The 26,239-nt window shown below is 43.2% G+C and overlaps 1 protein-coding gene and 1 pseudogene across 1 annotated transcript in view; one reads left to right on the top strand and one right to left on the bottom strand.

Annotated features, from left to right (window-relative positions):
- The window catches only part of LOC126483858 (prion-like-(Q/N-rich) domain-bearing protein 25), a 194,040-nt gene that overhangs the window by 108,691 nt on the left and 59,110 nt on the right, over positions 1-26,239 (top strand). The window contains exon 3 of the mRNA XM_050107084.1: positions 12,597-12,719. Coding sequence (XP_049963041.1) covers positions 12,597-12,719 — 123 coding nt within the window. The remainder of the gene's footprint in view (positions 1-12,596; positions 12,720-26,239) is intronic.
- On the bottom strand, positions 17,653-17,770 carry LOC126426683 (5S ribosomal RNA; annotated as a pseudogene).

Genomic DNA, 26,239 nt, shown 5'->3' with positions numbered 1-26,239 from the left:
CATAGACACAGGCAACAGAGCATGCACAATGTCGGCACTAGTACAGTGTATATCCACCTTTCGCAGCAATGCAGGCTGCTATTCTCCCATGGAGACGATCGTAGAGATGCTATATGTAGTCCTGTGGAACGGCTTGCCATGCCATTTCCACCTGGCGCCTCAGTTGGACCAGCGTTCGTGCTGGACGTGCAGACCGCGTGAGACGACGCTTCATCCAGTCCCAAACATGCTCAATGGGGGACAGATCCGGAGATCTTGCTGGCCAGGGTAGTTGACTTACACCTTCTAGAGCACGTTGGGTGGCACGGGATACATGCGGACGTGCATTGTCCTGTTGGAACAGCAAGTTCCCTTGCCGGTCTAGGAATAGTAGAACGATGGGTTCGATGACGGTTTGGATGTACCGTGCACTATTCAGTGTCCCCTCGACGATCACCAGTGGTGTACGGCCAGTGTAGGAGATCTCTCCCCACACCATGATGCCGGGTGTTGGCCCTGTGTGCCTCGGTCGTATGCAGTCCTGATTGTGGCGCTCACCTGCACGGCGCCAAACACGCATACGACCATCATTGGCACCAAGGCAGAAGCGACTCTCATCGCTGAAGACGACACTTCTCCATTCGTCCCTCCATTCACGCCTGTCGCGACACCACTGGAGGAGGGCTGCACGATGTTGGGGCGTGAGCGGAAGACGGCCTAACGGTGTGCGGGACCGTAGCCCAGCTTCATGGAGACGGTTGCGAATGGTCCTGGCCGATACCCCAGGGGCAACAGTGTCCCTAATTTGCTGGGAAGTGGCGGTGCGGTCCCCTACGGCACTGCGTAGGATCCTACGGTCTTGGCGTGCATCCGTGCGTCGCTGCGGTCCAGTCCCAGGTCGATGGGCACGTGCACCTTCCGCCGACCACTGGCGACAACATCGATGTACTGTGGAGACCTCACGCCCCACGTGTTGAGCAATTCGGCGGTACGTCCACCCGGCCTCCCGGATGCCCACTATACGCCCTCGCTCAAAGTCCGTCAACTGCACATACGGTTCACGTCCACGCTGTCGCGGCATGCTACCATTGTTAAAGACTGCGATGGAGCTCCGTATGCCACGGCAAACTGGCTGACACTGACGGCGGCGGTGCACAAATGCTGCGCAGCTAGCGCCATTCGACCGCCAACACCGCGGTTCCTGGTGTGTCCGCTGTGCCGTGCGTGTGATCATTGCTTGTACAGCCCTCTCGCAGTGTCCGGAGCAAGTATGGTGGGTCTGACACACCGGTGTCAATGTGTTCTTTTTTCCATTTCCAGGAGTGTAGTACGGTGTCTGAAGCATACATGTCTGGAATTTTATTATGAAAGTAATAGATACGTACGAGACAAACAATCATGACGGAATTAAATAGTTTCTTCCATAACACGAGTAACAAAACGAGGCGTTTGCATTTTCCGGATGGAAATTGAAATAAAGACACTCACTGTTTTGTTGAGCTATTGCATTGTTGCCCAACCTCCGTTCTTCCTAATTACTTCAAAAAATTCTCTTCGGTATTAATTTTGTTTGGGTTAGCAGCTACTGCAGTGAAACTGTCGCCCTCTCTTCTTGTGTCGCTCTTTTCAGATCACATGGGCCTCAAACTGCCCTCCATAGAGATGAACACGCCTTGCAAGTTGCAAGTACTCCCAAAAGGTTTTTCACGGGGTTCAAATCCGGTTACGTGCAGCCCAGGGCAAGACATCTTTATCTTATAGCAGAAACGCACAGGTGCGTTATCTTGTCGAAACATTAGAGTTTCGTCCTCTAGGTCCTCATGCATTCTAATCAATCCTGTCTCTAGCATCTCAGTGTATATGTCAGATTTCATTGTAGTGTTCTGCCAAGCAGCGCGCGACTTACCTTTAGTGCAGAAGGCTGCCCAAATCATAACGCTTCCACCTCCAAAATTTCTGCTCATTCTTACTGGCTGCTCTGTTCTCAGAACATGCCATTGAAAGTGAAATCCATCAGGCCTACCTAAATTAAACTCCATCTCACTACTGAAGGTCACTTTATTCCGTTCTTAAGTCCAAGACATTTGTTTTTCAGGAAACTCCAATCTAGCATGTTTGTGTTTTGGTGTTAGAGCAGGTTTCTACAGTTGTTTCTGGAACACAAGATGTTTGTCGTTTGATAAGATTTGTCGTACTCGTCTGGCAGTTACTGGCAACTGTAAATCAGCAACTAGTTGAGAAGAAAGATGGTGTGTGGCCATTGCTTTGCGCAAAAGTAAAAGTTTCGAGGCCTCAGATAATTTAGTACTCTGCCCGTATTTTCTATACTGTCCGTATCATGCACCCAATCTAACGAAGTTATCAATCACTGCACTTGAACGGTTTATCTTCTCGGCGTTTCGACGAGTAGAGAGTTCCATTTCCTTGTACGCACCGACTTTTGCTTTTTCATCCATGATAATGGTGACCGCGTGGTCACTAATGGTGTATACTTCCTCTCCACAGCAAAGGCACGTACGCACACATGACACCATATAGAGCCAGCTGCCTAAATACCGAGTTCCAACCTCTACCACCTTAATCGTTGGTATCTTGTTATATACTGTACTACTTACATCGAATGCGACACCATCTGAATGCATTTGTCGGTATACTGGATCTCATACTATTTCTTATAAACTCAGTACAGCTATTCCAACCGACAATTATAATTTTCCTACAAATATCTATGCCTTTATACTGGTTTCTACTATTGTATAGTAAAAGCTGGATGATATACAATATGTACAGAAACCAAGACGAACAATAAGAGAGGGAGACCAAGAGAGAATTTGATTTAAAAAAAATGTAAGGCAGGGATGCAACCTTGATCCTCTACCGTTGAATGTGTGTATCGTAGAAGCAACCAAGGAAATAAAAGAAAGGTTCAGAAGTGGATTTAAAACGTATTGTGGAAGGATATCAATGATTTTTTATTTGGCTACGCTGTTTAGCCTGGATATCCTATTTACTCTGCCTAGCCTGAACAGTTACACTAATCAGCCATCAACAATTACAAAAAAATTATTTTTTGAAAATATGGATGTAAAAATCACTTAAAAATAACAAAACAATATCTCTTAAGTATTAGAAAAATAGGAAAACCTTGATGATTTCAGAGTACAAAGTACATTTTTCTATAAAAAAAATTACAAACAGGTTTGTACAGTCACAACTTTTTGAGACAGAAACACTTAAGTTAATTCAAATATGTCGTTCAATACATGTCATTCAAGAAAATTTGGTTAATTAATCACTAAAATGGTCGATGTGACTTCCCTATAGTTCCGTGTTCAGATTTTAACATTACTAACTAGAACAAATCTTATCAGACTTCTAAGAACTGCCTTAACATTCCATAATAAGAGATCTATAACAGAAATAATTCTCTCTTCTCTTTGTGAAAGTAATAAAGAGTTACTGAAATTGCAGTGTGCGTTGAAGAGCGCACTGAGAACAGAATATCGATCGGGTGTCAATAACGAGGAGTAGCAGAAATGCGATTAGCGTCGAATAACATCAAAATTGAGGACCATGTAGTAGACAAATGTAGTTCTGCTGTCTTGCAAGCAGAATTAAGAGAGAGAATCAAGTAGAGTATAAGGAACAGCCTAGTGCACGGAAAGAGAATATTCTTCGCTAGTGGGATTCTACTGGTACCAAACACAACCTTAATTCGTGGAAGACGTTTCTGAGAATGTACGCTCCTGGAGTGAATTGTGGTCTGTAGGAAAATCGGTCTAAGCGTTTGAGATGGGATGTTACAGAAGAATACTGAAAATGAAAGGACTAACAAGAAATGAAGTTCTCCGCAAAATAGAGGATGATAGGACGTCATGGAATAACTTCCATGATACTAGCTGGAAAAAAAAAATATGGAGGGAAGGCAGAGATTAGAATGTATATGAGATGTAGCTGAGGACTTTGCGTGTAAGTGCCACTCTGACATGAAGAGTGTATCATGGCGAGTAGCATCCAACCTATCGAAAGACTGCAGACGCGGAAAGAAACATCGCTGAGTTCATCACTTTCGCCGAGAAGATCACAGAGAAAGAATGTTATTGATTGTAACTGAATAGTGCAACGAAGTCGAGGGTGAGCCTTTGTCTAATGAGAAATAGATACTTCAACGGCCAAAAAGGGGGACACGCCTCCAATGATTGCATATTGTGATGAAACTGCCCCATGAAAAATATCACGAGGAATACAATTCTGAAAACGCTGCGTCTGAAACTCATGTGCTCGGTCACTCTAGAGAAACAGAGATATACAGCATCAGGCAAACATTTTAATGATGGAAGTACTGTATTTTCACATACGCGCATTGTTGTGTACGGTTAGCGGAGGATTCAGTTTAGTTAGTGAGTCACACGCCTGTCGCATAAGCGATAAAACTGTGGCACGCGGCGATAACAGCACGTATATGTTATCAGGGGATAACTCACCGCTTGTTTCCTCATTGGCTGTGGGATGTTATCGTTGGATGAACTCTTGTTACAAAATAGGTCTCGAGATTAGAGACTTTTTTCGAAACCTACTTCATGCTTAAAGTTATTGTGTTATAGCATGCTCCACGTATCATGGTACCAACCTACAACAATCTGAAACTTTTCGCGTTAGAAATAATGCAGATTTGTTTATCGAATCAAATGACGCTTATTTACTTTATTCTCTCCATCCTGACTACAAAAATTGAATAATACTTCTCGCAGAAACGATTATTTGCATCGTAGTGCAAACCTTTGTTTCGGATTCTCCTCCACCTATAGAAGTCGGCTCTTACTTGTATCCGAGTTTTCATTTTTCTCCTGTACTGCTATTATTGTATCGCAGTTCAGGTATGGAGATGCCTTAGCGGACCAATCCTGGCATGAAACATGCGGGCACATGGGTTAAACATAATAAATGGTGGAGGACGTGGCTAGGCCAGCCGAAGTTTGCATCTCAGACGTTCCCATTCAAAACGTATGGCAACACCTTAAGTATCCGTGCACCAGCGATCACGATTTTCTGCTGCGGCGCACCTGTTACTTGAGTTGATGTTTAGACTCCTTAGATTGTTCTTGAACTGGTCCTTATAGCGGTTCAGAGGAGCACCATGGGGCCTTCTACCAATGTGCTCACTTCACTACACAAAATATGTCCAGGAAGTCTTTTGTTTCTCGTCGGGTGGACATGCCCAATCCATCTGAGTTGGAGGCCAATAATGGTGGCTTCTGTACCTTACATCTTTGCCTTCTCAAGAACAGTAGTGTTTGATATGAAGTCACCCCATTCGATGTTCATATGTCTAAGTTTCTGTTGGTTGAAGCGTTCTGTAGTCTGACAGCGACACTTTACCCGCTGGAGCTGGTTTCCTCAAATCAGAGCACTCAACGACAAGACCGAACCGTTCGCCATTGCCAAATTGCCATAATTAGTTCGCTTCCGATTCCTTGTCCGGCTTTCTTTCTTTATGTGTTTGGATCCCGAATACTGCGTCTGGCTCCTTTTTTCGTATTTCATCCCACTTGATAACCACACCAAAAACAACACACACACACACACACACACACACACACACACACACACACACACAAACACACAATCACACGCACAACGACCCTAACGGAATTCACGGGTTTCTTACATACTGGATCCTTCTGGACAAGACGCGACTCAGCCTCACAAATACGTTGTTATTATCACAGAGATCAGCCCACACAAGATAAGCTTCGCACGACACTGCGTAAAGCTGAATTTTTTTAGGCAACTGGATCACCAGAGTCATAAATGTAGCAGTTTTCCGCAGCTTAGTGGCGTGGCTCACTGGATAGCGCGTTAACCCAACGTATACACTCAAGAGCCAAAGAAACTGATACACCCGCTTAATATGGTGTAGCGCCCCCGCGAGCACGCAGAAGTGCGGTAACACGACGTGGCATGGACTCGACTAATGTATGAAGTAGTGCTGGAGGGAAGTGACACCATGAATCCTGCAGAGCCGTCCACAAATCCGTAACAGTACGAGGGGTGGAGATCTCTTCTGAACAGCACGTTGCAAGGCATCCCAAATAGGCTCAATAGTGTTCATGTCTGGGGAGTTTGATGGCTAGCGGGAGTGGCTGAACTCAGAAGAGTGTTCCTGAAGCCACTCTTTAGCAATTCTGGAAGTGTAGGGTGTCACATGGTCTGCTGGAATTGCTCAAGTCCATCAGAGTGCATAATGGACATGAATCGATGCAGGTGATCAGACACAATGCTTATGTACGTGTCACCTGTCAGAGTCGTATCTAGACGTATTACGTGTCTCGTATCACTCCAACTGCACACGCCCCACACCATTGCAGAGCTTCCACCAGTTTGAATAGTCCCCTGCTGACTTGGAGGGTCCATGGATTCATGAGGTTGTTTCCGTACACGTACACGTCATTCCGGTCGGTATAATTTGAAACGAGACTCATCCTAGCAGGGTACATATTTTAAGTCATCGACAGTCCAACGTCGGTGTTGACGGGGCCAGGCGAGGCGTAAAGCTTTGTGTCGTGCAGTCGTCAAGGGTAAACGAGTGAGCCGCGCGGGTTAGCCACGCGGTCTGGGGCGCCCTTGCCACGGTTGGTGCGGCGCTCCGCAAAGGAGGTTCAAGTCCTCACTCGCGCATGGGCGTGTGTGTGGTCCTTAGCGTTAAGTTAGTGTAAGTTGGATTAAGTAGTGTGTAAGCTTATGGATCGATGACCTCAGCAGTTTGGTCCCTTAGGATCTTACCACAATTTTCCAATTTGCACAACTGGGCCTTCGGCTCCGAAGGCCCATGTCGATGATGTTTCGTTGAATGGTTCGCACACTGACACTTGTTGATGGCCCAGCATTGAAACCTGCAGCAATTTGCAGAAGGTTTGCACTTCTGTCCCGTTGAACGATTCTCTTCAGTCGTCGTTGGTCCCGTTCTTGCAGGTTTTTTTTCCTGTCGCAGCAATGTCAGTGATTTGATGTTTTACCGGATTCCTTATATTGACGGTACACCCGTGAAATGGTCGTATGGGAAAATTCCCACTTCATCGCTACCTCGGAGATGCTGTGTCCCATCACTCGTGGACCGACTACAACACCACATTCAAACTCAATTAAATCTTGATAACCTGCCATTGTAGCAGTAGTAACCGATCTAAAATCTGCGGTTCAATGCCGAGTCCGGCCATCCTGATTTAGGTTTTCCGTGATTTCCCTAAATCGCTCCAGACAAAGGCCAGGCCCAAACAACTCTAAATCTGCGCCAGGCACTTGATATCTTGTGTAGGCGTTGCCCACCGCAGCTCCTTATTATGTCTGTCTACGTGTCTGTGTATTTGAATACGCATGCCTATACCAGTTTCTTTGGTGCTTCAGCGTAAAAGTTCGTAGGTTCGAATTTTGTCAAATGCAGCAATTTTTTTTTACTCATAAATGCATTCAAAAGAGTTTGACTATTATTTTTTCCGTTAACTGATTTGAATATAATAATATTTCTCTAGTACTTTTCAAAAGCGTATTGACTTTTTTATTCGCTCTTATTTTTCCTTCTCTCACTCTTTTTTCATTTGGAATCTGCTTCTGTTGGTTGGTCACGCGGCAGCTCGTGTAGCTGGTGTGAGGATAGTTTCAGGTAACCAGTGACAGCGGGAACTTACAGTTGCTATTAGCGCTGTAATTGAATTTTTTTCTGTCTTGAGTTTGGTCGTATAGATTAGCTTTAATCGCCGTGCACCTTCTATTTCCGACCGTCGTAGCCGTGGCGGCCGTGCAGTGCCGTTTGTTGCATTGTAAAATGTTAATTACATCCGGAGATATTGTAACCTAAAGTTGACGCTTGAGTACCACTCCTCCGCTGTTCGATCGTGTGTATCGGAGAGCACCGAATTACGTAGGGATCCAAAGGGAACGGTGATGGACCTTAGGTACAGAAGAGACTGGAACAGCACATTACGTCCACATGTTAACACCTTTTTATTGGTCCTTAGGATAATTTAGGTTAAGCAGTGTGTAAGCTTAGGGACTGATGACCTTAGCAGTTAAGTTCCATAAGATTTCACACACACAATTAGGTAGAGACACAAGCAGAAAGCTAGCCACTTCACGAGTAAAATAAGGCATGTGTTTGACGCATGAGACCAGAGCAGATCTTCTACCTTAATACTCGGTATATAATTAAAACAAATGCCATTCGTCTATGTTTATATAGCCCTAATAAATTTGTGAGCGAATGGAAGTATCTTGAAGCAGTGTGTATGTATGCCGAATTTCAACAGCTGTATTTTATGATGCTATATAAACATTGACAGCTGATTAATAAGAAAAAGAAGTTTCATTTAATGTATCTCAGATTTTTCCTTGCGGATATTCATCGCTGAAATTGGTAAACTCTTGTCTCTTTCCGTCCCCACATAATACATTTTAAATGTGTGTCGACCTTATATAATTTTCTTATGCTGGCAAAACACCTCATTCGTACACACTTTTAGGAACTCTATACCACAGAAAATCAGAGAAATATCAATACTTAGGTACTTTACTAAAAACAGCAGAAAGTAATTCAAAATAAGTAACTGAATATCCACACGATAATTATAATTTACAAGAATGTGAATAGCCAAGACTACAGAGCCAAGTGCGAGTCGCCAGTCCGTATACATGTTAAAACAGATCGTGTAGCATGAATTGTCACTCAAGAACCATTAAAAGTCGAAAAAAGGACGTTTAAAAAAAACCTGGTTCGAGTAGGATTCGAACTCAACCTTCGCATTAAAGTTAAAACTCCACCCCCATGCTACAAGGCCACAGTAGTAATAGTGTGGTGTTCATTTACTTTTTCTTTCATGGAGGGGATGTATCAGTAAAAAGGTTATTCTTTAATTTTTTTAAATTTTGTTTTGTAGGCATTATAATCATATTGAGAGAAACTGATTGTTCGATACACAAAGAAACCAAACGAGCTTTCTAGCAGCGACAACCAGTGAGTTGATAGATCAGACCAAGAGAGTGACTGTAAAGTAATTTACGTAAATAGAACAGACAGAGAACATACAAAAGCCCTTCAATACCTACCGTATTACAACCTGTACATAATTGTACAATAGAATTGGCGTTCGAAGCGTTGAAGAGAACCAATATCACACACAGTATCTATTTATACTCGTACCAAGTAAGCGTCAGTTTGGTAAAAATATGGCGTCCTCGGCTCCCAGCCAATCAGCGATGCTATCACCATTGGCCACTCCCTCCCTCTACGTAGGCTCTCTAGCGTGCATCGGCCGTGAGGCGTGCCGAGATGTCCGCCCAGTTGCGGTGGCGTTGTCTCCCGAATGGCGCAGTGGTTAAGGTACCTGCCTGGTGAGCAGGATATCCCAGGTTCGAGTCCTGGTCCGGTACACATGTTCACTCGTCGCCGCGCTGATTCCACGTCATGTTGCAATGCAACTGACAGTTTTGATCCCCTCCTTTTCCTTTCCTTTCTTCCCCGCTCCACCTTTAATTACACATAACGTGACAGAAAGGCAAAAAGGAAGTACATCGTGCATGGTCGTCCCCATGATCACACCGCGAATGAAGTTGCCTCATTTGTTGAATCAACGTGGTCTGTCCAACGTGTCTACAAGGAATGCTGTACCCCTGGCAACAACGTAACACGGCGTAAGAACAGTGGTCGTAGACAAATGGTGACCGACAGGGACTGGAGACGAATGTCACGCCTGTCAATGACGATCGGTTTCAACCCAACAGGAACTGCGGCTGTCGGCGAATGCAGGTCTGTCTCAGCCAGTTTCGAGCGAATATTTACATCTACATCTGCCTGATTACTCTACAATTCACAAATAAGTGCCTGTCAGAAGGTTTATCAAATGGTTCAAATGGCTCTGAGCATTATCCGACTTAACTTCTCAGGTCATCAGTCGCCTAGAACTTAGAACTAATTAAACCTAACTAACCTAAGGACAGCACACACATCCATGCCCGAGGGATGGTTTATCGAACAACTTTCAAACTATTTCTCTACCGTTCCACTCTCGAACAGAGTGCAGGGGAAAACGGACACTTAAATATTTCTGTGCGAGCCTTAACTTCTCTTATTTTATCATTTCTCCCTATGTAGACGTGCACCAACAAAAAATTTTTCACATTCTAAGGAAAAAGTTGATGACTGAACTTTCATGAGAAGATACTTCCCCAACGAAAAACGCCTTTGTTTTAACGACTGCCGACGCAATTCGCGTATCATATCCATGGCATTCTCCCTCCTATTTCGCGATAACACAAAACGAATCGCCCATCTTTGAACTTTTTCGATGCCCCCCGTCAATTCTGTGTGATGCGGATCCCACACCGCACAGCAGTACTTTAGGACGTAGTAGTGTAAGGAGTCTCTTTACTAGACCTGTTGCATTTGCTAAGAGTTCTGCCAGTAAACTGCACTCTTTGGTTTGCTTTCCTCACAACATTATCTAAGTGATCATTCCAATTTCAGGTTATTTCTAATTGTAATTCTTAAGTATTTAGTTCAATTTATAGCCTTTATATTTGTGTGTTTTATCCTGTAACCGAAATTTAGCGGATTCCTTCTAGTACTCATGTGGACGACTTCACACACTTTACATTATTTAGAGTCAATTGACACTTTTTGCACCATATAGATATTTTGTCCAAATCATTTTGTGATTTATTTTGATCGTCTGATTACTTTCTAGGACGGTAAATGACAACATCATCTGCAAACAATCTGAGAGGTCTGCTCAGATTGTCTGATAAATCTGTTACGGTAAGAACTGTGGCAACGGAACTACTTGCAAGAACATTTGGAGTCGAGTGGCGTATTTCAGATATATACTGAATTATTAACTTGTAACTGTGATCCATACTCAAGAAATTTTCTTAAACGGCATCATGAATGAAATTTATTTATAAAATCTGCCATTGTAATTTCGGCCATGTGGCCATTATCGAGTGGAATATTGCAGAGCTGTGGTTTAACTCATCGACCCTTTGCAATGACAAGGTTCCGACTGATAAAATTGAAAAAAAAAAAAATGTGTTTTTAGTGTGACAAGATGCTGATACATGTTGAAGTAGTCGTGTTGCAATCTGCGGAGAAATAGCCGAGTTACAAGTACGCCGAAGTACCACCTGATATCACTTTTTTTGATTCGTTGGGATACCGAGGTCTGTTTGACAGATGGAACATACTTTTTTACTACTGAATCATTTTTCTTGTAACTACTGATAAAAATATATGAATATTACTGTAATTAATAGTTCTCATTTGTCAAATCTTTTCTTCCTAACAAATATCAGTGTTTAAACGAGGAAAAATCTACCATGTAAGTTGTTCATATTTGGAAGTAGAAAAAAAAAACAAGATAAAGGAAATTTGCTCTTATAAATTGACTGAAGAAACAAGGTAGAGGTAAGTGGCACTTGAAAACGCATAGGCCCTCGAAAGCATGACCAGGTACAAATTTCTTGTAGTTTTCAGAGGTTGTTTGCAGCAGCAGTTTTACAAGGAATGTTGTAGGGAAAAGGTTAACACAGTTACATTCCAGATTTCACTGCTTTTGTAAATGTTCGTCACAGTTCTTTGTGAGAAGCACTTAGTAGTGCCACATCAAAAAATCGTTATTGTAGAGTGAGAGACGACTGAATAATGAGTTAAGGAAATTTTGAAATCAATTTACACGACACGAATGAATTCTTAGTTGACGCCTTGTCATTTCAGAGGGTCGATATGTCAAAATAAGAAATGCCTGACATTTGTACATGCCGTCATCACAACTGTATATTGGGTATTTAACTGTAAGGATGCATCCTTACCATTAAATACCCAACATAAGGAAATGACGACGGCATGTACAAATGTCAGATAATTTTTACGTTTTGACACTTGCTGAAGCATAGTTTGGATTATTCCACTTGATAATCACCACACGGTCGAAATTAAAACTGCTGGTTTTATAACCAAAATTTTAATTAAATAGTGATCATTACCTCATTTACAAAACTATATTATTACTAAATACAGCTGAACGTGCAAGAGGTATATATGGAAAATTGGATCACACGAAAGTACTGAATAATTTAGTAACGTCATCCTACACCTGCGAAACATATGAACAAAACTACCATCTTTATGCAATTTCCTCTACAAAATGATTTTCCGCCACTAAAATTAGTGTGTGCGGCAAAAAGATATCACAATTCTTCCGAAACAAACCAAGATATCATTAAAATTTGCAGTATTAAATATTCTACACTTGGTAATTTAATAAAGAATGACCATCAGCTTTATTTTCCACAATTCATGATCATCTTTCATATTAAACACAGGGCTCTTGTAAAGTGTTCACCAAATCTATTCATTTACTACTAAGGAAAGCAACTAGCACATTGCATCAACTAAATTCGCACTACACAGGTTAGTGGTCCCCCTTGTCTATAGCGGAATATTAACTAATTCTTATTGTCGCACTGAGACTCAAAACATTCATGGAGATATGGAATTTCTTCAGACCGTGAAGAAATTGTGCTGGGCATTGGTCTTCTCTTGGAATCTGTATTTCTGTTCTACTTTCCAGTCGATTGCCGTTACGATGAGGACTGCATTCCGAACGCCTACTGCAAGGAGCAGAAGTACTGCCTTTGCAAGGTCGGCGCCTTCGCCTACACGCTCAGCAATGGCAGCACTGCGTGTCTCAAAGGTATGTCACCAAAAACACTCAGTAAAAGCGTTCCTCTCAGTATTTTGGTTCGAAGCAATAAAATAAATCTAGATACTTTTGTAGGAAGTAATATCACATACCATAAAAGGTCTAAAATGTAATGTTACGTCTTTATATATCATCAGTTTAAGTGATAGCTTCCAGAACTTAAATAATGACGAGAGCCAAAAATCTAACCTTGTTGCGAAATTCTCAGTGCTTTTTTACTCATTTGCATATAAGGTTAAGTGTAACATACCTAGACTAGTACAAAAAATTCTGTGACGTTATTTGAGCGAAAAATGGTTTATAAATTTAATTTTATAACATAACATAATTCTGACCCTACGACTTACCTTAGAAGCTAGGAAAGGCAAACCTTCGTTTCTAGCATTTGTAGACTTAGAGAAAGCTTTTGACAATGTTGACTGGAATACTCTCTTTCAAATTCTGAAGGTGGCAGGGGTAACATACAAGGAGCGAAAGGCTATTTACAATTTGTACAGAAACCAGTTGGCAGTTATAAGAGTCGAGGGACGTGAAAGTGAAGAAATGGTTGGGAAGGGAGTGAGACAGGGTTGTAGCCCCTCCCCGATGTTATTCAATCTGTATATTGAGCAAGCAGTGAAGGAAACAAAAGAAAAATTCGGAGTAGGTATCAAAATCCATGGAGAAGAAATAAAAACTTTGAGGTTCGCCGATGACATTGTAATTCTGTCAGAGACAGCAAAGGACTTGGAAGAGCAACTGAACGGAATGGACAGTGTCATGAAAGGAGGATATAAGATGAACACCAACATAAGCAAAACGAGGATCATGGAGTGTAGTCTAATTAAGTCGGGTGATGCTGAGGGAATTAGATTAGGAAATGAGACACTTAAAGTAGTAAAGAAGTTTTGTTATTTGGGGAGCAAAATAACTGATGATGGTCGAAGTAAACAGGATATAAAATGTAGACTGGCAATGGCGAGGAAAGCGTTTCTGAAGAAGAGAAATTTGTTAACATCGAGTATAGATTTAAGTGTCAGGAAGTCGTTTCTGAATGTATTTGTATGGAGTGTAGTCATGTATGGAAGTGAGACATAGACGATAAATAGTTTGGACAAGAAGAGAATAGAAGCTTTCGAAATGTGGTGCTACAGAAGAATGCTGAAGATTAGATGGGTAGATTACATAACTAATGAGGAGGTATTGAATAGAATTGGGGAGAAGAGGAGTTTATGGCACAACTTGACCAGAAGAAGGAATCGGTTGGTAGAACATGTTCTGAGGCATCAAGGGATCACAAATTTAGCATTGGAGGGCAGCATGGAGGGTAAAAATCGTAGAGGGAGACCAAGAGATGACTACACTAAACAGATTCAGAAGGATGTGGGTTGCAGTAGGTACTGGGAGACGAAGAAGATTGCGCAGGATAGAGTAGCATGGGGAGGTGCATCAAACCAGTCTCAGGACTGAAGACCACAACAACAACAACAACATTTTTTCATTGAATTATCTATAAGCAGGCTTTTTTTTTTTTTTTTGCTTTAAACGGCTCTGTTTTCGTGTACTGTGTCAGTTGGTCGTGTGACGATACAATGTTGTAAAATTCACGACAGAGTATTGCATCTTATCTGAAACCGTTGTCTGAAATTGTTGTTTCTCAATACACACTACTAAAGTGGAATAAAGTTTTCAGACCGTAGTCCTTTCCAGAGCGCTGACTTCTATTTGTATTGCCAGGAGAGTGCGACGTATACAAGCGGCATTTACACACCAGCACTTGTGCCGACCGGTATTTTGAGACGTCGACCTTGAAACTACAAAGTACTTTGCTCCTGGCACAAGACTATTTGTTTGCGTCAAGCCGGTTACCTCTTAACATCTTAACCCTTGACTCGTTCTGGTTCCACTTTCTCGATGCGGCAATTTACGGAGGTTGGAGAAAAATATGGGAACACCGCGAGGAATGCGTCTTTGAACACAGATGCGGGCTCTAGCCAAGCACGCACCTTGCGCTGTTGTATCTCATCACGAACGGCACCTGTGCAATGTCCTCGGTATGTTGCAAATGTCAGTCGTAATAAGAACAGTGTTCTGCGTAGTGGTGAGTGCAGTATGTCGGAGCTAAGAAAATTCGAACGGGGGAAAATTGTTGGTACTCGTATGTTGGTGCTTCCGTAACCAAAGGTGTGTGATTGGATTGAAGAGTTCCTAGATAATAGAACGCAGAATGTCATTCTCAATGGAGAGAAGTCTTCCGAAGTAAGAGTGATTTCAGATGTGCGGCAGGGGAGTGTCGTAGGACTGTTGCTATTCACAATATACATAAATGACCTGGTGGATAACATCGGAAGTTCACTGAGGCTTTTTGCGGATGATGCTGTCGTATATCGAGAGGTTGTAACAATGGAAAATTGTATTGAAATGCAGGAGGATCTGCAACGAATTGACGCATGGTGCAGGGAATGACAATTGAACCTCAATGTAGACAAGTTTAATGTGCTGCGAATACACAGAAAGAAAGGTCCTTTATCATTTAGCTACAATACAGCAGGTCAGCAACTGGAAGCAGTTAATTCCATAAATTATCTGGGAGTAGGCATTAGGAGTGATTTAAAATGGAATGATTATATGAAGTTGATCGTCAGTAAAGCAGATGCCAGACTGAGATTCATTGGAAGAATCCTAAGGAAATGCAATCCGAAAACAAAGGAAGTAGGTTACAGTACGCTTGTTCGCCCACTGCTTGAATATTGCCCACCATTGTGGGATCTGTACCAGGTAGGGTTGATAGAAGAGATAGAGAAGATCCAACGGAGAGCAGCGCGCTTCGTTACAGGATTATTTAGTAATCGCGAAAGCGTTACGGAGATGATAGATAAACTCCAGTGGAAGACTGCAGGAGAGACGCTCAGTAGCTCGGTACGGGCTTTTGTTAAAGCTTCGAGAACATACCTTCACCGAAGAGTCAAGCAGTATATTGCTCCCTCCTACGTATATCTCGCGAAGAGACCATGAGGATAAAATCAGAGAGATTAGAGCCCACAGAGGCATACCAACAATCTTTCGTTCCACGAACAATACGAGACGAATAGAAGGGAGAACCGATAGAGGTACTCAAACTACCCTCCGCCACACACCGTCAGGTGGCTTGCAGAGTATGGATGTAGATGTAGATGTAGCCGAAGTGTTTGGTGTTTCAAACGGCACCGCTTCGAAGATTAGTACCGCATACAGGGAAAGCTGAGTAACATCATCCTCTATGTCACAACGCGGACTAAAGTGTGTGTTGAGTGAGCGTGGCAGACGGTCACTGCAGAACAGAATGTTGCATTCGCGAATCCTGTCGAAAAAAAAAAAATAAAAAAAAAAATAAAAAATAAAAGGGATTTGGGAATTGCAGGATAAACTGGAATTCCAAAAGCATTCATCAGTGATGCAAATACCCGTAACAGGGAAATGTCAGCCGAAGCCATAAAACCTGGTCTATGGAGCAATGGAAAGAAAGTGGTTTGGTCGGATGCGTCTTGTTTCAAATTTTCCAACAGGGTCGAGTTTACGTTTTAAGAGTGAAAGATGGTGATGGTTCAGTGATGATTTGGGCAACCATATCGTGATATTCCATGGGCGCCATTGTTACTCTGCAAGTTGGCATCGCTGCCAAAGATTGTGACCATTTTGACTGATCAGATCCACCCCATAGTACATCCCCAGGGTGATGCTGTGTTCCAAGACGACAGGGACCTTACAAAGGCACATTTGCATGCCGTGCGTGAGTTTCATCGGAAGCGCGAAATCTTAATTAAATAATTAATCGCTGACAAATAAATAAAGACTATGGCACAGAACTGCAGCGCTATGCCGCTGATAAAACAAAATACAATTACGACACTCTTATGTTTCATTAAGAAGAAGTAGGTCTTGTACAATAGCTGGTGCGGGAAGCATGTGTATTTTATTAACTGGCACACCGCCATATTTGATGTTATATAAGAACACTGCGAGTTGCAATCTCACTAGGCACTCGACTCTGTAAAGATTCTATATTTATGAAAGTAAGTTGAATTATTTAACCGTAGGCTTATTCGTTGAATATATCTGAATTAACTAACTGTGTAATCTTCTTTATGTTTAGTAGACAGTCACCTCTGTACGACGTATTGACATGGCTGGCATATTATTCTAATATTGAGATTTTGAGTCCGCACCTACCGCAGCAGTCTTTGGAAACGATTTAAATACGAAGTCCGATTATTTGAGTTACAGTTCACGGTCAACAACGAATAACATTGCATTTACGAAAAAGCCATTGTCAAGCGTCTGATACCAAATAATTAAACATCCACGTTGTAGATAAGCAAATATTAATTACAACCAATCACTATCATACATATACAATAATTAATGTTTTATTTAATTAATTTATTTATTTATTTTATACCCTGTAACACAGCTCACATCGTCCAGAGCTGGTTTTGTGAGCATGAGGATGAACTGTCGCATTTCCCCTGCCCACCATAGTCACCAGATCTCAACATTACTGAGCCTTTGTGGTCTATTTTGGAAAGAATCGTGAGTGCTCGCTATCCATCTCCATCCTCGTGACCTGAACGTACCACTATTTTGCCGGAAAACCATACAGAATCTTTATGTATCCAATCCTAGAAGATGTTTAGAAAGCCAACGCTATGCTTGCACAGCATGAGGCATGTTAATGTGTTGTGCTTTTAAAAAACTAAACTCCTCCCGAACAGGCCATGAAGGCCCAACGGTACTGACCGGCCACCATGTCATCCTCAGCCCATAGGCGTCATTGGATGAGGATATGGAGGGGCTTGTGGTCAGCATACCGCTCTCCCGGTCGTGTGTCAGTTTCCGAGACCGGAGCCGCTACTTCTCAATCAAGTAGCTCCTCAGCTTGCCTCAAAAGGGCTGAGTGCACCCCCCTTGCCAACAGCGCTCGGCAGACTGGATGGTCACCCATCCAAGTGCTAGCCCAGACCAACAGCGCTTAACTTCGGTGATCTGACGGGAACCGGTGTTACCACTGCGGCAAGGCCGTTGGCACGTTGTGCTTTTGATGTTTCCAAATATTTGTACACCCCCTGCATGTAATACGAAGATTTCATTTGCTCTGACGTCTGCTGAGTAAAGAAAAAGATAGAACAGTCGAACTGCTTCAAGTTGCAGCAGAGCAAAAACACTAGTTAATCTGATATTATATTGATATATATCTTCTGGGGAGTGATGACCGGTGTCGATAGAAAAAAGTGGAATGCCAGTCTTGCGTCGACTAATGTGAACAGAGGATTCAACAAATTATTCGAAATTTTGCTCTTTACTTTGGCAAAGAAAAAACTTCTAGTTTACTCACTGGATCTCCCTTTTAATCTGAAAGTTGATTTTGTCACGTATGTGCAGCCTGTCTATAAATTAATTTTCTTTGAAGGAGTCCCAGTTACAGCCACTGGATACTTTCACACTTTTACCAGGCATCAGAAAGAAAAAACATGTAACATTCGGTTCCGTGATGTATTTTCTTTCATTTGTTCGACATTCAAAGAAGAATGTCGGTATGTGTTCAACATCGTCGTTGCTGCCTTCACTAACGCCCATAAGACCAATATTGACGAAAGTCCCACGAAAGAGCTCTGAAGATAACATCTTTTAACTGTGCAACCTGTGATGTGTCACCTAACTGATGGCAACCAAACATACGCTATGCTCCTCATAGTCGTAGCTGAAGGGCATATATTCCTTAATTTCATTACATCGTTGCAGGCGAGAGATACTGCCGTATTTGGGTTCTAAGTTTCAACTGCTGCACCGACCCTTTGCTTACAGCCACTTGACATGGGCTTCTGAGAGGCACCACGCACCAAAGATTTGCTTTATAGCTGCTACAAAGACCTACTATGTCTTGGGTGACTAACATACACTACACTAAGGAGATTTTACTTTTTGCCAGTATAGGTTGCGTGTTTCTGGGGGTATCGTAAAGTGACAGAACTACCATAATAACTTTGAGTATTCTGAAAACTAGGTGGTCATGGACTGAATCCGGATTGTACTCAGTAGCAACTATGTTTGTTACAGGTCATTGCCAGAATAATATACGAAAATGTTGGTAGCTTTATTTGTTGCGTTCTCTAAATAAGTGTCTTACGAGCTACTGTCCTCTGCTTTCCTGCTATTTTCTGTGACTCTTAAATGGGCATCTGCAACGTATTGAGTATAAAGAGGCGGAAAGAAGTATTACTGTACAGTTACACGACTGCCAAAAAATCCTATGAGCAGTCACATCCATCAAATATATGGGAGTACGCAGATTAATTTGAAGAGAAGCGACCACATAAAACTAACCGTAGGAAAGGGAGATGACTGATAGAGATTCATCAGAAAAACTCCCAGCAGGTGTAGTCGACCCATGAAGGAGGTAACGTACAAAGTTGTCCTCGGCCGACTCTGGAATGTTGCTGATCAGTATGGGACCCTTATCTGATAAGACTGACAGAGGAAACAAAAAATAAATACTTATCAAACTCCAGTGGCAGACGCTACAAGAAAGGTGTTGTGCATCACGGAGTGGTTTACTGCCAACATTTCGATAGCATCCAGTCCTAGAAAAGTCAACTAATAAACTGGTTCGTTCAGCATATAACGTTCAACGTATTGCGACTGGGAGAGGAAAGGGGGGCAACTGGTACCTCGACCAGATAACGTAAGATGGCATGTCGGATATAGATGTACAATGAGGTAGCAAAAGTCATGGGATACCTCCTGATATCGTGTCGGACTTCCTTTTGCCTGGCATAGTGCAGGGACTCCGCTTGTAATGGACTCAACAGACCGTTGAAAGTCCCTTGCAGAAATATTGAGGCATGCTGCCTCTATAGTCGCCCATAATTGCGAAAGTGTTGCCTGTGCAGGATTTTGTGCACGAACTGACCTCTTGGTTATGTCCCATGAAATATTCTATAGAATTCATGTCAGGCGATCTGGGTGGCCAGATCATTCGCTCTAATTGTACAGAATGTTATGACATGGCGCATTGTCATCCATAAAAATTCCATCGTTGATTTGGAACATGAAGTCTATGAATGGCTATCAGTGGTCTCCAAGTATCCGAACAATGATAGGTTCAGTTGGACCAGAGGACCCAGTCCATTTCATGTAAACACAGTCCACACTTTTATGGAGCCATCACCAGCTTGCACATTCCTTGTTGACAACTTCGGTCCATAGTTTCGTGAGGTCTGCGCCACACTCGAACCCTACCATGAGCTCTTACCAAGTGAGATCGAGACTCGTCTGACCAGACCAGGGTTTTCCAGTCGTCTAGGATACAACCGATATGATCGCAGGCCCAGGAGAGGCACTGCAGGCAATGTCATGTTGTTAGCAAAGGCAGTTGTAAATAAACCGGAAGCAGTCTTGATCGCATAACTTTTTTAATGTAGTGACCGGCACCACTAGCCACAAGCAAGAGGGTTGTCATGCGCCACCGCCTCCGGCAGACATTCATGGTCTGAAGATGATCTTATAAAAAGATCGAAACCAGTCACCACATTAAAAAAGTTATGCTATCAAGACTGTTTCCGGTTTATTTATAATAATTACAGATCGCTGTTTTCCTATATAAGAACTATGTTCTTTGAAATGTTAAAGGCAGTTTTGTTGGTCGTCCTCTACGGTTATTTCAAGCAGTGTTGCTTTTCTTTTAGCACTGACAACTACTCTACGCAAACGCCTCTGCCAGCGGTCGTCGTCCACTACGTTGTCCATGGTGAGAGGTAACGCCTGATATGTGGTATTCTCGCGGCATTCTTCACATTGTGGATCTCGGAATATTTAATTCCCCAACGGCTTCCAAAATGGAATGTCCCATGCGTATAGATCTAACTATCATTCTGCGTTCAAGGTCTGTTAATTCCTGTTGTGCGGCAAAATCACGTCGTAAACCTTTTCACATGAATCACGAGTACAAATGACACCTCCGACAATGAATTCCCTTTTATACACTGTGTACGCGATACTACCGCCGTCTGTATATGTACATATCGCTATCCCATGACTTTCGTCTCCTTACGATAGATGTACACACATCAAAAAAAGTTTTGCATCATCTCGGATCCTAGAGTTCCGGAACCTGTACAGAAAATTGGAATAGAGATCAACATAAACATCATCTCCGCCTTTTTATTGCTCACATTGCTTGTTGCATCACCATACAGCGAGACCTTCAGAGGTGGTGGTCCAGACTGCTGTACACACTGGTACCTCTAATACCCAGTAGCACGTCCTCTTGCTTTGATGCATAACTGTGTTCGTCGTGCCTTACTATCCACAAGTTCATCAAGGCACTGTTGTTTCAGATTGTCCCACTCCTGAACGGCCATTCAGCGTAGATACCTCAGTGTGGTTGGTGGCTCACGTCGTCCATAAACAGCCTTTTTCAGTCTACTCCAGGCATGTTCGATAATGTTTATGTCTGGAGAACATGCTGGCCACTCTAGTCGAGCGATGTCGTTATCCTGAAGGGAGTCATTTACAAGATGTGCACGATGGGGGCGCGAATTGTCATCCATGAAGACGAATGGCTCGCCAATGTGCTGCCCATATGTTTGCTATGTCGGTCGGAGGATGGCATTCACGTATCGTACAGCCGTTACGGGGCCTTCCATTACCACCAGCGGCGTACGTCGGCCCCACATAATGCCACCTCAAAACAGTATGGGACCTCCACCTTGCTGCACTCACTGGACAGTGCGTCTAAGGCGTTCAGCCTGACCAGGTTGCCTCCAAACACGTCTCCGACGATTATCTGGTTGAAGGCATATGCGACACTCATCGGTGAAGAGAACATGATGCCAATCTTGAGCGGTAACATTCGGCATGTTATTGGGCCCATCTGTACCGCGCTGCATGGTATCGTGGTTGCAAAGATGGACCTCGCCATGGACGTCGGGAGTGAAGTTGCGCATCATGCAGCCTATTGCGCACAGTTTGAGTCGAGACACGACGTCCTGTGGCAGCTCGAAAAGCATTATTCAACATGGGGGCGTTTCTGTCAGGGTTCCTCCGAGCGATATTCCATAAGTAGCGGTCATCCACTGCAGTAGTAGCCCTTGAGCGGCCTGAGCGAGGAATGTCATCGACACTTCCTGCCTCTCTGTATCTCCTCCATGTCCGAACAACATCACTGTAGTTCACCCTGAGACGCCTGGACACTTCCCTTGTTGAGAGCCCATCCTGGCACAAAGTAACAATGTGACGCGATCGAACTGCGGTAATGACGGTCTAGGCACGGTCGAACTACAGACAACACGAGCAGTGTACCTCCTTCCTGATGGGATGACTGGAACTGATAGGCTGTGGGACCCCTTCCGTCTAATAGGCACTGCTCATGCGTGGTTGTTTACTTGTTTGGGCGGGTTACAGTTACATCTCTGAACAGTCAAAGGGACTGTGTCTGTGATACAATACCCACAGTCAACGTCTGTCTTCAGGAGTTCTGGGAACTGGGGTGATGCAAAACTTTTTTTGATGTGTGTGTAATACGTCTAACTACGATGAATGCTGTTGTTTTGTAATAGTGAGTTTGTGTCGTTAATATTATGTACAGAATTGAAGGAAACTAGAAAGTGAAATCGAATTTAAGTACATACACCGATCAGCCAAAACCTTATGACCACTGACCACCGCGATGTTGGATGCCACTTGCTAGCGTCACGAGCACGTGGCACGATGGCAAAAGTGTATAAGAGGAGCAGATACGGCCGGGGGATCACACTAGCGAAGATACGGGCTGCGAACGGGGAAACCCATTGAGATAAGCGACTTTGACAAAGGACAGATTATTATTAAGCACAGCCTGTGAAAGAATATCTCGAAAGGGGCGGGACTGGTGGAATGTTCACGTGCTACTATCATGAGCATCTACGGATAGAAGTAGGACAATGAAGCTACCAGTAGGTGTGGTTGGAGGCTTTTCTGCTCTGTAAAGTAGGATAGATGGTGTTCTGAGGCATCTCTGCCGAAGGAACACAATGCTGGTGTCCGCACAGGTATTTCGGAGCACACCGTTCATCACACATTGTTGAACACAGAGCTCCACAGCAGGGCACCCCTACATTTTCATATGTTCACCCAACGACATGGTCAGTTACGACTGCAGTGGGCACGGGACCATAAGGATTCAACTGTCGATCAATGGAAACGTGTCGGCTCTTCGGGTGAATCAAATTTTTGCTCTACTAGGTCGATGATACTTTACCGAGAAAATTGCGTTTCTTATGGATTCTCAGTATGCCGATTCCTTGAAACGGGATATTTTCATAATACGCAAGTTACAATAATATTTTACAGACCTATATGACATTTTCCGTTATTTTATTGGAGCCAATCGTACAACTATTGAGCTATCCTGAATTTGCTGATAATAACAAATGGCATATACCAGGTATACATATGGGCTTCCGACTCTACTGAAGAGAGATGACGTTCTTCTAGCTTACTGCTCAACGTTCAGCCGCACGTTCAGAATATCTGTTACGCTAGACATTGCTCTTCACGTTCTGAAAGACTGCTCAACATGCTTTTTCCACGCTATGGCGTCAGAAACTAGGCTTGCTCCACATTCAAAGTTCGAATCAACGGTCCGTGTGCCGACGGACCATCAAAGAAAACCTAACAACAAACAGTCGGATCCCTGATACCCAGAATCAGTGATGTATTTCGTTTCAAAGACGGACATAATATTTTGGCTCATCAGTGTGTGTTACTTGTGGAGAGTAGAAGTAAGAGGGCCGCCCGAGGACAACGTCCCCATCGGACCGACGGATGAATCAATACAACAGTGTCGCTGGCTCTCTCTCGGTGACACACTACGGAGAGGTTTGCGTTTGATCCAGGACAGTGGCGCTTGGCCTGGTAGTGAGGACACTTACCTCATCCCCTCTCCGCTTCTTGCCGACGAAATCCTGTCGATAAAAATTACTTCCAGCACAAGGATTCGAAACGGTAACACTTGCAATAAAGCCATCGCCACACGGACCGTGCATTCGAACTATAATTGTTGAGCCTGCCGAGTTTCTGACGTCATAGCGTGGATAAAGCATGTTGAGCAGTCTTTCAGAACGTGCGGAGCAATATTTAGCATGACAGATATGCTGAACGCGCGGTTGAACGTTAAGCAATGAGGTGTAAGAACGTCGTCCATCTTCAGTACATAGTCGGAAGCCCTTATGTATATATGCCATTTCTTTTCATCAGAAAATTGCGGATCGCTCGAAAACCCGTCGTTAATTGTACGATTTGCTGCAACAGGATAGCAGTAAACGTCATATTGGTCGTTAAGGAGTTATTATAACTTGTGTATTATGAAAGTATCCCGTTTCAAGGAATCGGCATACTGAGCATTCATAAGAAAGGCAATATTGTTGGTAAAATTTGTTATAATCAAATGTCAATTAATTACATATCGACAACTACAGCCTTCAGAAGACAATAAGAACAAAGGAGATTCGCCCGACGCTCCTGGTCGTGACAGCGCAGTGAGCAGGGTCGCACATGTGTACAATATTAAACGACTTGTTGATGATTCGAATCTCGCACAACCCAAACAGTGTTTTTACTAGCCTTCGTGTTTTCTATCAGGTTGTGATACTTTTTTATTACTTTAAAGAAAGAATATTCTACAATATTCGACGTTATATAAATATAAGTGCTCTCTTTCTGAGGTTCAAATGGCTCTGAGCACTATGGGACTTAACATCTGAGGTCATGAGTCCCCTAGAACTTAGAACTACTTAAACCTAACTAACCTAAGGTCATCACACACATCCATGCCCGAGGCAGGATTCGAACCTGCGAGCGTAGCGGTCGCGCGGTTCCAGACTGAAGCGCCTTTAACCGCGTGGCCACACTGGCCGTCTCTTTCTGAAGAGTGAGTTTGTTTACAAGATAGCTTGCACTACTTGCAGTAAGATATTTTGTACTCATTTGTATTAATTTTTAAGATTCACTTCTAAAGATTCTGCTACTGAATAGGAACAGTGATCAAGTGCGAATATCCTTAGGGTTTTACCAAAGAGTAAACAGGATGAAATAATTTTTATGTTACGTGGATAACTATTGTAAATTTGTATCGCACTATTTCTAATGGAACCTTTAAAAGCTGATGTACATAATGACTGGGTATGGTACTTCCCTCTTTGCCTTTTAAAATCTCCATGGATACTGAAATTTTTATTTGTGTATGCTAAATAGTGCCCGCCCGGTTGGCCGTGCGGTCTAACGCACGATTTTCCGGGCGGGAAGGAGCGCCGGTCCCCGGCACGAATCCTCCCGGCGGATTTGTGTCGAGGTCCGGTGAGCCGGCTAGTCTGTGGGTGGGTTTGAGGCTGTTTTCCATCTGCCTCGGCGAATGTGGGCTGGTTCCCCTTATTCCGCTTCAGCTACACTATGGCGGCGAATGCTGCGCAAACAAGTTCTCCACGTACGCGTACACCACGATTACTCTACCACGCAAACATAGGGGTTACACTCGTCTGGTGTGAGACGTTTTCCTGGGGGGGTCCACCGGGGGCCGAACCGCACAATAACCCTGGGCTCGGAGTGGGCGGCAGAGGGCTGAAGTGGACTGCGATAGTCGTCGTGGGGTTGCGGACCACTGCGGCTGCGGCGGGGACGGAGCCTCTCTGTCGTTTATAGGTCCCCGGTTAACATAACATAACATACTAAAGAGTGAACACCATTGAGAGGCACCCACATGCCTTGCTCATACTGTGGCATCAAGCAGTCAGGCCTGCAAGACGAGTGGTCTGCCAAGCGAGTGGATTCATTCTTATTAATCGAGTAACATGAACTCTCGTACTCGCAACTAAGTTACAAATTATCCTCCTATATGAATAATACGCAACGGAAACGCACTTCTGACTATCAGCAATTTACAGAACTCTGACTGTTCACTACGCACTGGCAATACCACATTTTCTTTTTTTTTTATTTAACGGCTTTTATCAACACGTGGCCATCGCACTGAATATGAATGGCGCACACATTATAAATTCTGGATATCATGACAACATACAATTTGAAGGAAAAGGCCACCAATCTTTTTCTTTTCACTATCTTATTTATTCCGATAAATTCTATAACCTAAACACACAAATTCTATAACCTACAACAATAACACATGAGAAATTCCGCCCAGTGGGCATGGCTTTACATTGGTGATTCTCTATCTTATGGTCTCGTAATTATTTAACGCTACAGTGCGCTTTCTGGGTAGGATGGTGGATCTTTTATTATATCTCACACTTCGACTCTCACAATCATCATCTCGAAACTTTCCTCCAGACCGAGCGGTACAAAAGGAACACGCATAACCCACTACCTCTGAAACTACCTTACTACTCTCCCATGCAAACCATACATACTTAAATTACATGACATACACCACACTACAACATGAAATACAACACAGGGAATAGTCACAACATTATCACTTTCAGCTTTCCCATTTCAATTAA

Source organism: Schistocerca serialis, chromosome 1, assembly GCF_023864345.2.
Source record: "Schistocerca serialis cubense isolate TAMUIC-IGC-003099 chromosome 1, iqSchSeri2.2, whole genome shotgun sequence".
Taxonomy (NCBI): Eukaryota; Metazoa; Arthropoda; class Insecta; order Orthoptera; family Acrididae; genus Schistocerca; species Schistocerca serialis.
Note: the sequence above shows the minus strand (reverse complement) of the source record. Positions and strands in the feature narration are given on the sequence as shown.